Source organism: Rattus norvegicus, chromosome 15, assembly GCF_021556685.1.
Source record: "Rattus norvegicus strain SHRSP/BbbUtx chromosome 15, alternate assembly SHRSP_T2T, whole genome shotgun sequence".
NCBI lineage: Eukaryota > Metazoa > Chordata > Mammalia > Rodentia > Muridae > Rattus > Rattus norvegicus.
In genome coordinates, this window is record NC_141548.1 from 68,493,764 (window position 1) to 68,508,183 (window position 14,420).

Consider the following 14,420-nt stretch of genomic DNA (forward strand, 5'->3'; position numbering starts at 1 on the left):
AACAGCCTGCCTAGAAGAGTGATCAGGCAGTTGGGACCATACATAAACACCTGATGTTGTCACTGCTCACTAAAGTTAAGCTGAAGAGTTTAAGAGCAGGGAAGTAAAATAATGCTTTAACTTCTTTTCTAAAATATTCCTATATAGTTTCTTCTACATATTGCTTGATTAAAATTTATGCTTGCATGCACAAAATGGAGTAGGCAAATGTGGAAATAGATATTTGGAACTGTTCTCACATTAATTTCTGATAATATCAGTCAAGCCATTCTGAATGACACTATGGTAAAGTGAGAATAGTATGTCAGTGGTAATAGAAAATATTTTGAAAACAAACAACAAAATAAACCTACTGAGAAAATCTGACATAGAATCGCCAGACCATAGTTGAAGGAAAACTCTTATGGATGAATCATATGGCCTATGGAAACTTATACCAATATTTTATCTCAACCTTGGTAGGAAGGGTCTCCTTGAAAGTCTAGTGAAATGTCATGGATATTCTATTCACACGACCGCGTGCACACATGCAATGGATACTAGTTGAGATATACTATAGTGACTTAAGAAACTGCTTGGCTGAGGGTCTCCGGGTGATTCTATACCTGTCCTTTTCTGTACAAATAACCGCTTTCAAGGCTGAGTTTCCACAATAGACAATGCACAGATATTCCTCATTCTCTCGCTACCTGTGGGGAAATGCACATTGTCAAAAATTCCTCTGTTCAAGAGTCTAAAGTGAAGAAGTGTACTGTGGAGGTTTTGAGGTAAGAGCGTGAGTAAGGGAACATCCGAAGTGCATCTGTACTCTTAGAACACAGTGCAGTTACACTGAGGGTGGGATGGACAGGATGACTACGAGCCAGAGGCACGGAAATGACATGGGTTTCTCCTAACAGCCAGGAGGTTGTCCAGTTAATTCGCTTATCATTATTATGAGTAAAACAATTTTCTCCACAAGGAAATGAGAACTTCGGATAACGGGAATTACCCAAAATAATAGTAAAGTCAGCCACGCAAATAGCCAAATTAATCCTTAGCAGATCGAAAGGACTGTGTGACAGAGCAGAGGCCCTGCTTACAGGAACAAGGCATCCTGTGTTAGTGCTCGGAGTCCCCCCTGTAAAGGGTCAGTGAAAGAATAATTATAACCATCCCAAAGAAGAGTCCAAACCAGGTGTCCTTGTGTCGACTCCTAAACTCCACTTAGACAAAATGTCTATGCCCGGCATGCTGAGTCACATATGTAATCTTAGAGCTTGGTGGACTGAGGTGGGTTTAATACTACAGATATGAGGCGGCCTGGGTTTAAAAGAGGAAGGGAGGGAGGGAGGGAGGGAGGGAGGGAGGGAGGGAGGGAGGAAGGGAGGGAGGGAGGGAGAGCAAATGTGAATGTCAGTAATGGTTAGGCTGTATCATTTCTCCTAATTCTCTATTTGTTCAGAAAACCAGCCAATATGCAACAAAATAAACTTTAACACAGTGCAAATTTACTGACACACATTACATCTACCTTGTGTTTTAAGAAATCTATTTCTTTTTTTCCTTTCTCTTTACCAAAACTGAGGAGAATCCCTCAAATATTCCACTTGAATCACTGTAGTTGGACTATTTGGAGGATATGTAAGATGCAGATCTGTGTTCACATGATCTCAAAACAAGTAGCTGCCTAAAACACAACTTGTACTGCAGTCCTTGTCTAGCACTACCATTGACTGTCAGCTTCCTCCACAGCTACAGTCACACTTACTGTCAGGACATTACTAATTGTCATCATCAGAAATGCATTGCTTCCATGGCTAGAGAAACAGCTGGCAAAGTGATTGCTGTGCTAGGATGAGAACTTAAGGGGTGATACCCAAGCTCAGAGGAAAGTCATGTGAAGAATCACAGAGCTATAATTCAAGAGCTGGGAGGTAGGAACAGGCATGTCCCTGTAGCTCACTGTCTAAGTAGCCTAGTCACATGGGTAAGCTCTCAGTTTAGGAAGAGACTCTGTCTCTTAACATTAGCCAGAGAGTAACTCAGGAGGATACCGGAAATCCATCTCTAGCTTCCGCACGCACAAAGTCCTGTACACACACACACACACACACACACACACACGCACACATGTTATGAGAGAGACAGCCAGAGAGAGAGAGAGAGAGAGAGAGAGAGAGAGAGAGAGAGAGAGAGAGAGAGAATCGTTCTATTAAGATAATGTTTAAGGACCAATTTAGTGAGATCCATATATCCACATATCTAATGTATTTGACAACCCCTGCTTAAAAGCCAGGACCTAGACAACCACTTCAGGAAATACTCGTAAGTTCGCTGTACCTCTAGGTCTTAGAACAGTGTTTAACATGATAGGCTAAGGTTCTGTGGTCATGCAATGTACATTATATAATGCAGAGACAGGTAAGTATAATGTGAGACCATCCCATAATAATCCACATGAAACAATTAACGTTTCATTTGTTACACAGGAGGGAGAGGCTAACTGGGATGACAAGGGGAATACTCCTTGCTAAGATGAAGGGCCTGGCTAAAAGAACTAGGTCATTATCTACAAGACAAAGAACACCAAGCTGTAGGATAGCAGAGTCAGGGAAAGGACTTTGTAAACTAGATTCAAAGAGATCCAGCAGTGCCATACTGAATTGGTCCTTAAGAGTCATTATAAATAAGTGAGAAAAAGTAAAGAAAAAAAAAAAAGGAAATTACAAAGAGATAGTGACCACACAAAAGAAATTCAAGAAGACAAAATCCATCTACGTGTTGACCCAACACCTTATAATTAGTAATTGATGGGGAAGGGCCCAGCCCCTGGTGGGTGGTTAGATCACTGGCCCAGTGGTCCTGGGTTCTATAAGAAAGCAGGTTGAGCAAGCCAGGGAGAGCCAGTCAGTAAGCAGCATCCCTCCATCACATCTGCATCAGCTCCTACCTCCAAGGTCCTGCCCTGCTTACATTCCTGTTCTTTCACCAGTGATGAATTGTGATCTGAAAGTGTAAGCCAAATAAACCCTTTTGTCCCCATCTTGTTTTTGGTCATGATGTTTGTTCACAGTAAGAGGAACCCTATTACATTCTGTTTCTTTAAAACACTTCAATTAGTAGATTATTTCAAACCTTACTGAATCATAATTGTTCAAAGTGAATATTTACTTATAAAGATATATTTTAACAAATTAAATAATATACAATATTCCTCCAGAGTTGGTTGAAGAACTACATTTTTGCTATAGGCCTCAACTCATAAGCATTTAATCATAAAGCATCAGCAAAGTTTGAGTGCTAATAACAAATTTAGTACGTTTTTATTCATTGTGCATTTTTTCTTCTAAACCCATCCATTTTCTAAGATCCAGAAAGCTCATAATTTGCCATTTTAATAAGATCTGTATAAATTCATTTAATATTCAAAATATGACTCGTCAGTTCTAATTAAAGTAAACAAAGTCTTGCAACGAATGAATTTAATTACTTCAAAACTAGTATGTCTAACTAAGATGAAAGGCAAACGAGTGCAGTCTAATCTTGGCAACGAATATTTATGATTATAAGCTTTGTCAATAGCAAAGTGCACCAACTGTTCATATATCTGACTTCCAAGAGACACATGAATGCTAATCAGTTCATTAGAGGCTTCTAGGTTGTGATATTTAGCGACAGGATATAGTAGCTCTCCTGTCCGTGGAGTGTAATTTTACTCAGAATGAAAAACTGTCTCCAGCAAAGCCTCACCCTACCTGGTCTGACTTCCTGCTGCCTGTGTTCTATGAGCTGCACACCTTTCCGGAAGCCGACAGCAGTCAGGACTTTGTCATATGAACACAGGCAGGGGAATGTCCTGAGACCTTGTGTAGAGCACAATTTTAGGAATTCTTGCTAGTTTGAGAAACCCACGCTTCCTAATTAGTCACTCACCGTGTACAACCAAACGCTACATGAGATCAAAATTTTTATACGATGCTTTTTATATCTATAAGCAAACAAAACCAAACGATTTCAGTTAACAATACTTAAGGGTTAAAAAACAGAACAAAAAATAACAACAATAAAAAGATGAGCAAAAAAAACCAGTAGTCACCCGTGACTGTGAAAACATAATAAAAATAACTGAGAAACAAATCCAAGTATAATTATGAAAACATACTGCAATATGCACATAGTAAAATGAAGAATTTGTCAGTGGAGTGATGAAAATCTATATGGATATCTACTTAATTTTTAGTCTAAAAAAAGAGAAAGGAAAATAAATCCTTTCTCCAAGTCTATAGAGACAACCTCTTTAAACGGCAGCCGGGTAGGAGATAAGATTCAAGAGGAAACAAACACATTATCCTTAACTGATTGCTACTGAGTGCATTTTTATGATATTTCCTGACAAAGATAGAGAAGGAAGATAAAATTGAACTAATCCACAATTAGGTTGAAAGCACATACAATAAAGTCTATGACAAACCAAATAATAATTTTCTGATTCACTAAATGTCAAGGGAGAAGTAAAAAGAGGAAGTCATATTACTTCAAGTATATCACTTTAAAGTATTAGGGAAGTCTATTTATAAGTCCTCATTTTAGAACTGGGTTGTCCTTTCGTATAAAATTCAGATATCCATATGGGATTTTAATAATGCATTATAACAATACTTCATTACAACAAAAAAGATACCCATTGCTGATTTCATACAGTGGTCTGCAGAGCAACTCAACATTAGCTTCAGGAAATAAAAGAAGTTCATTACTTCGGTTACTAATTAGAGACTGAGCTACAAAGCTACTAATAACAAAGATAAGTGAATACAAAACAAACTGTAAATCGAATAAGACACAAGCCTTGTGCCACTGACTTAGATGCATGGTTTTCCATTTCACTGTGAATTGGAGGAAAACACAAGCAGTAATTATGACGAGCTCCTTTTCTAGAGAGAATGGCAGTCTTCTAAAGAAAATATTACATTCTGTGGAATCAGAGTTAATTTCTAATGTATATCAATCCTTGAGTAGTCAGTCATGCTGGGATTTTACAGTCTATATTTGATTCCCGAAATAATTCAAACATAGCTAAGTCACATTTCACGACATTAGATTCAAACTTCCTCAAACTCAGTTTTAATCTTTATCATTTCAAATTAGGCAAATAGAAGAAATGAGGTGAAATAAGCATTCCACTTTTCAAGAAGACAAAAGGTAAAAAGACATAGAAATATTTGGTGCATTGTTTATGATAAAATACACCCTGGTTAGTTTACCTGAAAGATACGCGCTAAACCTTTAATAATATGGCACGATGTAATGTATGTTCGTTATATAAGCACACTTAAAACATCAAGATACTGTAGACCCACTGACAACTAACTTAGTTAGATATCAAAGGATATGGACATCTTTATCACAAACTTGTCATGCAAGTCCTCAGGAGGGGGAAAGGTTTCCAAATTCTTCTCAAGCTGTAGAAGCTGCCTTCCCATCTGCTTCAAGCTCTTTTCCAGCATTTCTACAGAGACTAGAAGAGAGCATATTAAATGCCTTGAAAGGACAAAATTAGAATATATAAAAGGTACAACAATCTAGCAACAAAACATTTGTTTAAAAAAAAAATCCTCCCAGTGGGAAAATGCATTCTAAAACATTCTGTTTCATCAAATTTAATTTCTAACCTTTTGAATTTTAAATCCAAATATAAAGGGAAACAGACAACTAATTCTTTATAAACTACAGAGAAATACAGGCAGTTCCTACTTAAGCCAACAACACTTAAGAAATAAATGGTTAAAAGTAGACAGCCTAACCACTACAAACACAATAGGATAATCTAGTCACACAAGAACAAAGGAAGTTCATTCAAAATACTGAACTCAAATACAACTGCTACATTTTCCCGAACAAATATCTTGAAAGAACTGGTGAATAGTTGGGAAGAATGTGACCAAAGTCTCTGTATTGGCCAAACTAATTTCTCATAGAAACCAAGAGGTCAGAGATGGCATTTTAGGTCACAAAGATATTCTTTACCAGTACCTGGGTACTATCTTTATTATCTAATATCTGACAGGCTCCATCTTTGAATTAAATCTATTCTCCCAATCAGTACACATGAACAACCCATAGTTAACCAAGATAGCTGAGGCACTGGCAGAAAGAACTGGCCTTGCAGCACACAGGAAGCAGTCAAACCTCCACAGTCATCCATTTTTACATGAATAAGGTAAGGGTTACTATTCCATGGAGTACACACAGTACCTTCAAAATGACTTCTGAATATTGATTGCTTTAGAGTCAAAAGAATTCCTATTAAATTATATAAAATGATGTCTTTAAATTAATACAGCAGCAGTTGCTATAACCAGCATCAATGGTGACTGTCACCTTTGCTGCATACTGACATATGCCTGCCGCTCTAACATCATCATCTAGGTATCACTAGTGTTCTGAGTTTACAAAATGAGGCTTAGCATAAACAACTAAAAAGAGCAATGTTACGTTTTATAAAAAAGAACATCTAAAGCAGTATCCTCCTATTGAATATAAAACCATATGCCTAAAATAGTAGAGAAAAATCTAGACAGCAACAAACAGGAGGGTGAGGACCCTCATAAATCAAAAGACACCAGGGACATGTTGGGAAATGTGCCTAATCTATAACACAAAACAGATGCAAAACCAGAAGCTTGACTGAATACATATTTACTTAATGAAATTTGTGTTTAGGTAGGTTTGAAACGTTGTTTAATAAGGGGTGCCAAAGATTCTCTAAGTATAAAAGTCCCTCAACCACCTGTAAAATTTGTATATTAAAAAAAAAATAAAGAAAAAAGAAAAAAAATAAAGAAAATGGCTCCTGACACCGGAAATCAACAACTGTGAGTTTGGAGAACACTTAGGAAACGAAAGGCATAAGACAAGTGCTGAGAGAGCGTCGCTGGATCTTTTAGTGGTGGAGGTGCTTGTCCCTCAGTGCTTGTTGTTTTCTTATACTACACAGACTTTTCCAATACCACCTGAGTCTCTTAATTCTTTTTTTTTTAAATTGGATGTATTTCTTTATTTATATTTCAAATGTTATTCCCTTTCCCAGTTTCCTGTCCATAAGCTCCCCTATCCCCTCCCTCTCCCTCATAGGGTGTTCCACCATTCACTCCCCCTTGCCACCCCCCCCAACATTGCCCTCTTAATTCTTCACAACTGGATTTCCTACAATTCCATGCCAGGCTAACATTGATTACGGAAGTCAGTGGCATACTTAGAACACAGATTCCATCTCACAAGGCAACCTTCATTTCAGAGGCCAACTTCCATTCCAGGCAGGCATCCATATTTCTGAACTGGCTGGAAATTTGAGGATCTGTACAAGGCCCTTCCCTAAGTTCGGAAGTTCAATAGGGTGGCCCGTGAACTTGGCCATCATAATCCTTATAGATGTAATGTTTTAAAATGGACACACGACACAGGAACAGCCCAAGTAACGAGAGGCCCACTACAGAAGACAGGAGATCTGACAGAGCTCCCTGCTTTCTTTAGGCAAGACACCCTCCCAGAAATGTCTAGGCTCACAGACCAGGAAGATCCCTTAACGATTCACTTCAGTCTTTATTGGAATACTATTACAAGGCAATGGTAATTAAATCACTGGCCATGGAAGCCTAACTCAACCTTGACAGCCTCTCCTTCCTCTACCTTGAGGACTGGGGGGAGGGGTGTTAAAGTCCTCACCCTTTACTAATATATTTAATACATTGGACCACCAGTCCGCACTGGACAGGTTTCTGTAACCATCCCACTCATTGCATTGTAGACTGACTTCATGTGGTGTGAGCCATTTCTCTTATATTCAATTTCAACATCACCAAAAATAGAACTACACCACCTCAAGTTCTCACCTTCCTGATATTTCATAAGATACGAAATCGTCTAATGTAGGATGAAGCCTTTTTGGGAGTAGGAGAATATATTATGTTTTCCTTATTTTTAGAAGTGGACAAGAAATGGGAAAACTTAAATAAGTGATGGCACCATGTAAGAAACAACAGGAAAGGCAAGGAGTTCACCACCACTCCTACACTGCAGATCAACAGGACATTGTGGCATTGTGGAAATCAGTCTAATGAAAGTCACTGTGTTCTAGGGCAAATCATTAGAGGTGCATTTAAGGCCAATAGCCAGAATAATTAAGCTACCCTATAAAATGTGCTTGTGTCTACTCTACACACAGAAATCCTACTAAGCCATTTCTTCTGCTTCATCTGCACTCTCTGATTACATTACTTGTACATTGTAGTTAAGTGAATTTAAATGTAATTGACCAACCTCTCACTGCTAGCTGTTAAGTAAGGACCAAAATACATTTGGAAGAGAAAAAGGAGTGTGTAAATTCCAAGCTAATAAAATACAGTCTAATAGTTGGAGCCATCGAACAGGTAAAACTAAAGAGTTTTAATAATGACTGGAGGCTTCTTTTCCAGCAATTAACTAAATTAACCATTTCTATAAACATTTTTTGTTCTTTTTCAAACAAACTTTTACCCTTGAGGCTCAAAGATTATTTTTCATGAATAATTTCAAACAGACAGGGGTCTTTTAAACTGCATACTTCACAGAAGTGTGCATTCACAGGTATGAGATAGAGAGGGGACAGCATGCTCTCTGCAGGAACAAGTGCTAAATCTCACAAGATGACACCTCTTTCAGATGCCAGTTCAGGGGCAGGAGATTGAGCTCAGTGGTAATAAGCTTTGGTAGCAAGCCTAAGGCACCAGTTATGTTCTTAGCTCCCGTGGGGTTTGGAGGGGTTAATGTCAGCAGCAAGTCCAGACAACTATCAATCCTGAATGCGCTATAAATCTGAGGATTCCTAGAAGCACCACCCTCTCTTTGACCTTTCACCTTTGTCTCATTTCTGGACTCAGAAGCGAACCTCTTACCATTACTTCAAATACACGTAATAAAAACAGACCTGTTATAAAGTTGGCTCTCTCAGGGAAGACTCAGTCAGATATGCTATCTCTCAATTACCTAAGGCATGTGGGCCAGCCCTGAACCAGCTCATTTACAGAGGAACGGCAGGACCACCGCAAGTTGTTTCCAATACACGAAGCTGCTAGTTTTGAACCTTCCCTGTCATACATAGTACTCAGCTACATACACGAGACATCTCACTCCTGGGCTCAGAAAGAGTAAACATCCCTGCCTCTCCAAGTTCCTGGTTTTCTCCAACACCATCTCTGCACTGGGTATATATTTCCACAGTAATTCCCAGATGTCTGTTACATAACATTTGAGTATCTGAACCAAGGTCTACCCACAACCTGGCAGGGTATTGGTGATGATCTCTTATAAAGTATTCCTCAAACAAACCATATACCTTATAGTTTGTTGCTCCTATAGCTTGCCCCCATCTTGCAATCCTGGTTCTCTAATTGTCATGTGTCTTACCTACCTGTGTGGCTCATTCCATTCATTTATCACTCTTATCTTTGGACTTACACCAAAAGCCAGGCATCACCAAATATACTAGAAGGTATGCTCGAATGGTTCTACCACTAGAGCCATTGCAACTGAAGGACTCTATAAAGTTCTCACTTTATGCACCCTCGTTCCCAGTGCTGCAAATTCTGTAAAGAGGACTTCATATCATGCGCCTCACGGCTGTTTGAGACTGGCCCTGCAATGAGTACAATGGAACTGAGCTTCATCTGTGTCGCTAACTGTGTTAACAGTTCTTCTAATCATAATTTTTATTAAACTTTTATTCTTTTATCCAAAACAAAACAAGAAAAACATTTTTTATTTCTTTCTGTATCTTCAGATACTATACTAGCAGATCCTCACACATTTGTTGAAAGAATAAATTTTGGATTATCGCATCATTTGCTGATAAAATTATTACAAATAAAATAAAAAACATGTTTACTGTCTAGTTCATTAACATCTGTCAGCCTTTTGTCACGCTTCCTGTCACTATGACAAGAATAGACCAGTACCGATGAAGAGCCTTTACACTGAAACTTAAATCACAACACACACTTTGAAACTTAGAGCAACTATGAATATAAGTTTTTCAAAATAGAATGGCATACTATTATGAGAGAATTTCAAGCTAATGAGATTAGGAATTACATTTATTTAAGTTATCTTTGCCATGAAAAAATGATCCATAATGAATATTCTTGAGCCTTGAGTATCTTTACCTAACTTATATAAAGAATGCTACGTTCATACTTAAACACCACATTACAAAATAAAAAAAGTACTTTCTTTATTAAAAGTTTAAATGCTTACTACCACTGGAAAACTTAAACATTTGTACTAAATTAACTTTCTTCCATGAACAGAAACATTTTTTATGCTAGAAACAAATTTCAGACTCAACAAATTAGCCTTTCCTTTATAAAACAATAACAGCTGCATAATATTTTATGAATGTCAGTTTAAAATAATAAAGTCAAATGGACAAGGTAGACACAAATAAATCTTAATGGTACTTTAATCCTGAAATCAATGAGATATACAATGAAAGACAACTGTTACAACATCATAGCAAAAATAGTAATAGAAAGATTACAATTAATATTCTAGGCTATATCACATGCTTAAAAGATAGGCTTAGGTTGTTTGTTTGCTCGTTTGTTTGCTTGTTTTTTTCCACATCATATTGCCAGAGAAAATGCTTTTATTTGTTGAAGGGCACGGAGAGTGAATGATGCAAAATAGAGATCTTAAAAGCCACATCAGTAAACAGGGAATATATATTTCTGTGGTGGAATTTCACTTGTATGTGAAGAACAAATTAGTCTTCTCTGAAAGAATGATGTGGGTTTTAAAGAGAGGAAGGATGTTTGTGAAAATTGTAATTGTGGGACAAGATAAACTAGTAGGATATATGTTTAAATGTAAGAACTTAAAAATCTTTTATATCCACAGATATTAAAAAACAAGGCAAAACTTAAATCTAATAGCTCGTAGAAGGGATGACTGCTATCAAGAGTCAAAACAGTACCACCAGCTAAATAAGAATTTCCTGTGCATATACTGGAGGGTGATGATACTGCCAGCCTTTCAGTGGCCCACAGGGGAAGTGTTTAGCATAAATAGCCCAGCCAGAGAAGCAGAGAGGCTAACTACAGATTTGCAATTCTTCCTCCTTTCCTCCAAATTTAATCGCCCAGTCTAATTCCCAGCCCTGCAGCAAACTGCCTCCTCCATCCCTTCCCACATCTTCAGTGGATCGCACAGATCTTCCCTACAAACCATTGTCCACCACTCATGTCTTTATCCAAGTCCTCAACCCCATCAGCCATTCCCTGAGAACTTGTAGGCCACTCAGCACAGAGAAGTGGGCAGGCTAACTGTGGATTCTCACCATGCCTTCCTCTCTTCCAAATCCAATCCATCAGTGTCTTTCCCATCACTGTAGCATAACACCTGCTGCTGGCCCACCCACCACTATGTCTCTATCTCAAGTGTGTCATACATATCTTCCCCTCCAAACTTCCTCCCACTTATCCACTGTGGTGAGAATGTAAAGTTGTAGAAGCATTATGAAAATCAGTATGGTCTTTCGCCAGTGAGATAAGAATTGATTTATTTCAAAGGGGTGGGGGGCAACATTATGAAATCTAAATAAATAAAATAGCTAAAAAAAGAGAACAAAAATTAAGGGCAATTTGAAGGGTGGCATGAAGACCTAATATAGTAGGAACTAAAATATAAACATAGATGAAGGAGATGTAAATGAAATGTGAAAATAACGAGAGACTTCTAGTTGACCATCTCCTGTAACCAAAGGTAGATTCCCATATCCCAAATACATTACATCTAATTGACTGGGTGGCCAAAGGAGTCTATGGCAACTGGCAAACAACCCAGACTGTTGCCAAGTCTATAGGGTGCTCCCTACAAATGGACAGTACTGACCCAATCACTGCAGACAACATCCATATGACTCATACACGGAAAGACATGCAGCTGATGCCTACAGTGTCTTCACCTCTATGTCTAGTCCTTTTGGTACAGGACGGTACTCTGCATACCACCAATGGGGAAACATAAGCATCAATCCAGCTGTAAATCCTGTGGTCTATAATGGTGTGCTGCATGCAAGCTATGCTAGTGCAATGGTGACACGAAGCTTGCAGGAGTACCCAACCAGTATCTGATTTGACCCAACGTCCACTCCATGAGATAGAACCCATATCTGACACTGCTTAGGTGACCAAGAATCTGAGACTAGACCATCTAAGGACATGGGTAATACTGAAGACTACTCTTCTTTAAAAAACAAGCAAACAAAGACTCCTAATGACATTTGGCTACACGTATATATCAGTGCTTGGCTCACCAAGAGCTGGCCAAGTAATGTACATATACCATCTTCTTGCTGTGGTTTATGTTCAGTACACATATACTCACACCTAAAATGGACAATTCCGTACAATAAAGACCCCTGTGCTTATAGCTCTCCAGTACTCCATATGGACGGAGACAAGAGCTTTTGTCAAATGATGATAAACACATTCTACAGTGCCATTTTTTTCAGATGCTCACTAGAAAGCTTTGTCCTTACTGAGAGACAAGTATATAGCACACTGTCTACTCAGTGTCTACTTGAGTCAGTTTATTTCTTATAAGCTCAAAATAAGAAAAGCAATTGCTAGGCCCTAATTATTTTCTTCATTAAGTATATAGTACTGTAAAAGCTCTTTGCTAAGAAACTGCTATCATGTTGATATTAATAGACATATTTATAGGCCAAACATGACTCTCTATGACCGATCAATTTAAAGGCATAATAAGAATGAACCCTTCTGGGCAAAGAGAGCAAGTTTATACACATATATATTACTCTCTACATGTGTAAGGTTACTCAGGAATTGTTTGGAGTCACATACGAATGCGAGTTAACAAATTTCTAATGTTTCTATAGTTTGTAGCTGTTATCATTAACTCATAATTCACGACATACCTTAATAACTCTAAGTTGACAATTTTGTTTTGAATGTAATTTGCAAATAACTCTCAAAAACAATTAATTCTGAGTGGTTGAGAAGTTGTTGGGGCCCAGCTGAATTTAAAGGTTATTTAATGGTGTACCTGCATTTTTGAAAAGGATATTCGGGATCAAAATCAAAATGTAAACTCAAAATGTTTCAAGCTAAAGCAGAGTACTTTGGGAGTCTACCTTCCAGTAATATTCAGAAGTGCTTGCCTATCCAACTGCTAATGTACTCAGCTGTACCCTTGGGACCAGTGTAAATGCTGTGTGGAGACTGCTTTCAATTATATAAAACGTCATTCACACCCACCACGCTCACGTTCACACCACACACACACACACACACACACACACACACACACAAACAAACAAACATCTAAAAAAATCTTTGGTTATAGTTTCAGGAGACCCAATGGGAAATTCTTAAAACAGTGGTGACCATACAAATTGAAACTATAATAATGTATTATCTACACAGACTTGTGCTTATTTGCATATTAATGCCTGCACAGGTAGATGAGTGTTGAACCAGATGTTGTCACTGAAACAAAGTAACAGGTGTAATGAACTTAGGACATTAAGTACTGTGTATTAGGTTCTGTACTAGCTTTATAACCATTAGACACTGCTGTCCCCACTGTATAAATAAGTATGCTGAGGCTCAAAACCAACCAAACAAGAAAGCTACCTGAATTAGGTTAATTTTGGATAGAAAAGAAAATGGCGCCAAAGACTCAGAGGCTCAAGTGTGAAGCACTGATCCCTAGCCGCTGGTATCAAGGGGGTACTAATCCTGACACATTAACTTACTGGTCAGTTTATAGATCAACTAATTACTAAAAAATAGGGCCTGCAGGGAGGAGGCAGGTTGCTTAAGGTCTACCTTTGAAAGACACATGCCCTTTGCCTTTTCCTCTTTCCCTGCTGAGTGCCACGAAGGGATCGACTTTCCCAGCAATGTACTACAATGACCAGGACGGTCTGCCTTGCCTGAAGCCCAAGTGCAGGGAGACAGACCTAGTTAGTACTAAAACTTCAGAAATGGGGAAGTTGTTCAAGTGTCACTTCTAAATTGCGGCTGGCAGAAATCAACTGTTATGCTCCTTCCGGTTGGATATTTCAGGTTATTTTGTTAGAGTAATCCTAACTCACTGAAGGGCAGACCTCTAGGAACCTGGCTTTTGAACTCCAGTTGCTTAGCTTCTAAGGTAATGACTTGAAAGAGAGGCTTCTTCCACATTACAACGTCTCCAATATCTAACCTGACGACATTTTTGTTATGCCATCTAACATTATTATATCTGTAAACAACAAATCCCTTAAAGTCTGAGGAATTCGTGAATTTAAAGTCACTTTGTATTTGGAAATTTGACCTGCTTATCAACAGTGACCCTTAAAAATGAAACCAGATAACTTCAGAGTCTGGTGAACTCCAGAT

The 14,420-nt window shown here is 38.2% G+C and overlaps 1 protein-coding gene across 2 annotated transcripts in view; it reads right to left on the bottom strand.

The window, feature by feature from the left end:
• Nucleotides 1-14,420, bottom strand: part of Diaph3 (diaphanous-related formin 3) — a 459,706-nt gene that overhangs the window by 165,126 nt on the left and 280,160 nt on the right. Inside the window, exon 23 of one of the 2 annotated variants that reach the window (XM_087585391.1) lies at nucleotides 5,372-5,497. In XM_087585391.1, coding sequence (XP_087441517.1) covers nucleotides 5,372-5,497 — 126 coding nt within the window. 2 annotated transcript variants of the gene reach the window in all.